Here is a 4,351-nt window from a genome sequence, read left to right on the forward strand (position 1 = left end):
AAAAAGAAACAGTAACAGAAATTTAAAAAGAAAAAGGAAAGAAAAAAGAAAAAGAAACAGAAAACAGAAAACAGAAAAAAATAGGCGAACTGGGCCGACCAGGCCGGCCCGTACCGCGCGCGGGAGTGTGCGGCGCGCGGTAGCGACCGACCTGGTCGGTGTATAGGATTTGCCGTCCCGTGCGGCCTGGAACACAGGTTGTGGGCTTGCAGCCTGGTCGCTCGAACTCCAAACCATTTTTCTTGAGCGGTCCAACCCATTTCTTAGCCGCAATCCGTGTTTCACGAAGTCGGCGTGGCCCAGTTACATCTGCCGCGTGTGGGCTGCATTGCTTTAAGCCCATCCCGCTTCTTCAAAATTACCACTGGTTTGCATTTTTAAAGCCCATTTCTTTCTATACTCTTAGCTCTAGCCCATCTTCAGTTCAAAAAAAGAACAGTTGTAGCCCATATCTTTTTTTCCTTCCCGAAACTGTTTTCTTTTTCAAATGGTACAACAATTCTATATTACTACAACATGCGACTCTATGAACATACAAACACATAGATGATGAGCGCCAGAAAGTCGGCCCTCCTCTCTGGCGGTTGTTTCAGTGATAAAAGACCAACGAAATCATGGATCAATGTCCCCCGCTTCCATCCTGTACCCCCATCCTATCATGGCGTTGGCGTCGTGATCTACTATGTGCAGCTCATTGTTCTCATTGTTTGTGCTTCCGTGATATCGGTCTTCTTCATCGTTGCTTTGGCTATAGAGCGACATGTTGATAGCATGTCTTGTGTCTCTTACCGCACTGCATTAATTAGCAAACATTAGGTTTTCACGTCTTTACTAAAAGGATTCATACGGATCTGCAAAAACCTACGAGCTTTGTCACCTTGTGAGTGTCTACACCTATGTGGTTTCACCGCCACAATAGGTAGAAATTTCAAGATGTGAACGACGAACTAGAGATGTTTTCTTTAAATAATATTTTTAAGTTTCAAATTTGTCAAATAACAGCCTTAATTTGGTGTTTGTTTTTGTTATTCTGGTTTATTCTGTATTTTCTTTAAGGGGCGGTAAAGACTGTCTTCATTTTTTTTTAAAAGCTGGTTTGTCATCGCGAGGAGAGAAGATTAGTTGGTGCATATCATACGTTACACTTGATGTGTCTCTTGCTTTGGAGTTTCACTTTCTTGTCGTGGGCTAGTAACCTAACAAGAGACACTTGGTCATGCAAAAAGCACTTGTACTCCAACCAGAACTGCAAAACTTGTTATACAAACTACTGTATATGTCTTCATCTTGATCGATCAGCTTTCATCCGCCTTGATGACTAACATGTCAAAATACTTCCTCCGTCCCAAAAAAAAAAGGTGCTCAACTTTTTCTAGATAAGTAAAACATGCTTATACCTCCGTATCTAGACAAAGTCGAGTATTTTTTTTAGGAATGGAAGGAGTACACACGATCTTCCAAATTACGTACCAGCTAAAATGTCTGTTGTTCTCATGCTCTACTTTTTCGTAAGAGGGGCCCATATTCTCTACTCAGCGGGACTCCATGTCTTCGCTGAGGAGAGAGTGCCGCTGAAGATGTGCTCTGATCCTGATGGGAGATGCCTTGTTTTCACATTTTTTTTGCTCTCGGTCTTTGTCACTCTTTGCACAATAACCTTGTCTACTAATTGTTCAGAGCAGTAATCCTTTTGTAGAAATTAACTTGCATAAATACGAAGTCGTTGTATGGCCCAAGATATACTAACAAATGCTTTGAAGAGTGGAATGAACAACATGGCCAAACAACCCTTGCAAGGCACCTTTTCGAACTGTTACCTTGTTGTTGTATTGCACGAAGAGGAAAATAGAGGAATTTCTTACCAATTATATTAACACTACTAGCATCGTCAACACTATCATGACCTAGGGTCGACGCCTTTTACTGGCATTGACACCATCCCGTTACGCAACAACCGCCTTCAAGTTGGATCCCACCTAAGAATAGGTGACTGCAATTTTAATATTTTCTTTAGAAAAAAATAGAAATTGACAAGAGTACAAGTTCTCTAGATCATGCAACTAGATGAACAACTTATATGACAAGATACAACTAGCTGCACAAGATGCAAAAGATACATAGCTAGTAATACAATTAAGTAAAGATTTAGTGATAATTATACAATGGGGACAATGATGTATCTCAAAACTCACACCCAGACGGGGTGCTAATATTCCTTGGATCGGTGTGGTGACACTATGATGACCACAACGGTCCACAGTATTCTTCTCGAGCCCTCACACAAGGCGAGGTGCCTCGCGCCACTATGTGGCGTCCTTGGACGCGGCAACCAAAAGTTAGCAAGCAATTTTGGGCAACCGCCTCAATTTGAGTAGAGGCTCCTAAGAACGCCACAGAGCATTACACCACAAATGATGGAGCTCTGCGATGAACTCTTCCATCTGGGTAGTGCTTCCTCATGGACACTTCTCTCCCTCTCCCCTCCTTTATATTTCCTTTATTGTGGCCAAGTATCGTAGGTTACAACCTATGTACCATGATCGATGTACTCTTGAAAAGGATGCAAGAGCCTAATCTGGTGACATTTTCAAAGTAATGAATTAAGGTGGAGCATTTCCCCAGGAACATATGATTTTCAGGCTGATCATAGTGGTAAGTATCATGTAGTAGTATCATGCATATGATACTACTACATGATACTATCTCTGTAGTGGGTAGTATCATGAAGTAGTATCATAGCCATACTATATTTATTATTTTTTAGAATCTCAATGCAAATTTGTGTACAAGATTTGTTTAGCATTAACTTTTCTCGTTGTTTGCGCTATGATACGGTATCTACCTATGTTACTCTAATCTCCTCTCTCATCCTTAATTAGTTGCCACATCAACATTTTTGTGAGACCAATATGCATGATACTAGCTATGATAGTACTAGCACTATGGCTAGTCTCAAACACTAGAACTATCTTCTGTGAATTCCTTTCTATTGCAGCTTAGTAAGCACGGAAAGTATCCTGATAAACGAACGGAATTCAATACCCACGTCCAATCAAAGAGATGAGGATACCAAAACAAAGAATAAAAGATGTGCGATCGACAATATGAAATTAGAGGAACTAGAGCCGGCTCACTGAACTATGCTTCGATTGGTTCTTTTATATGATCAGTATATACAACTTACCGTTTCTTCTTCTTTTCACAAAGAAAAAACATCGACATGAGCAGTTGACAGGGAGCAAATTAGACCAACCAACGAAAAGAAGCAGGGAGAAGAGAACTCTTCGAGTTCTTGCTCATCCACGGCAGACCAGACGGGTACAAGCTAGGTGTTCTTGGTAGGCCTGAGCGCGAGGACGAGCCCCGGGAAGACGTCGTCGGGGTCGTGCACGTGCGGGTTCCTCTCCACGATGAAGGGGTCGCCGCACTTGTCGCTGATGCTGTGCAGCGTCTCGTCTTCCCCGACCAGGTACACCTCGTCGCACGGCCGCGCCGCGCCGCCGCCGAGCCGCGGGCCACGGAACACCACGCCGCCCTCGCCATCGTCTGCGGTCTCGGCGCTGAGCGCGCTCACCAGCACGAGCGCGACGAGCGCCACCGCGCACCACCACGACGCCGCGTCGGCAGCCGACACCGCCGCCGCGCACAGCTCCGAGCGCCGGAGGTTCGTCCCGGGCGCTGCCATGGGAGCGCACGGACCTTGTGAACGTGAACGTGACCGTTTCCGTCTGGGGCAGAGGGAGGTTACCTGGTTTTGGGGAGCTTTTTTGTGGGGCGGGGGCAGAGGCCGGGGTTTATAACGTGGCACGGCACGGCACACGGCCATGGTGGTTTTGGGCGTGCCGGACTTTTGTGGCGGTTTGGTAAACGTGGAGGCGACCGTGCGAGAGCGCGGGGCCGGGGCCGGAGCAATGCTGATTAGTGTAGTGGTGGTTAGCTTCTAAGTACGGCATGCCAATTGTGGCAGTGATTTAATGGTCAGTGGCCGTTTGTGAGAGTGATAAAAAATGATTAATGGTACATTTTTAATAGGTAAGATTTTCTTCCAGCTATCCTATAGAATTAATCATTTCTGGAAAGATTCTGCGTCATAATTCTTTAGGGCATGTACATGTACAATATATGGTGACATCAGCTTTCTTTTGCAGCCGACACATCGGATTTTTAGTTAGCTTGCTTAGAGCATCTCCACTTGTCCTCCCATTCGGCGGAGCCATTTTGCTGGCTTTATGGGGAGTGGCAGCGGGTAGATTTACATGGGGGTCTATATTTTCCCGTCGCCCCCCTCCCCATCCAAGCAAATTCAAAATTTGATGAAATAAACACAACAAGGCGAATTTAGGTGACTTCA

General features: G+C 44.9%; 1 protein-coding gene across 1 annotated transcript; it reads right to left on the reverse strand.

Moving 5' to 3' along the window:
* Positions 1 to 3,130: 3,130 nt before the first annotated feature.
* Positions 3,131 to 3,820, reverse strand: LOC124676351. The gene has a single exon (XM_047212429.1). It carries the CDS (start codon positions 3,683 to 3,685, stop codon positions 3,326 to 3,328), a length of 360 nt encoding a protein of 119 aa, XP_047068385.1. The 5' UTR covers positions 3,686 to 3,820; the 3' UTR covers positions 3,131 to 3,325.
* Positions 3,821 to 4,351: the final 531 nt, after the last annotated feature.

Source organism: Lolium rigidum, chromosome 7 (genome assembly GCF_022539505.1).
Source record: "Lolium rigidum isolate FL_2022 chromosome 7, APGP_CSIRO_Lrig_0.1, whole genome shotgun sequence".
Lineage (NCBI taxonomy): Eukaryota > Viridiplantae > Streptophyta > Magnoliopsida > Poales > Poaceae > Lolium > Lolium rigidum.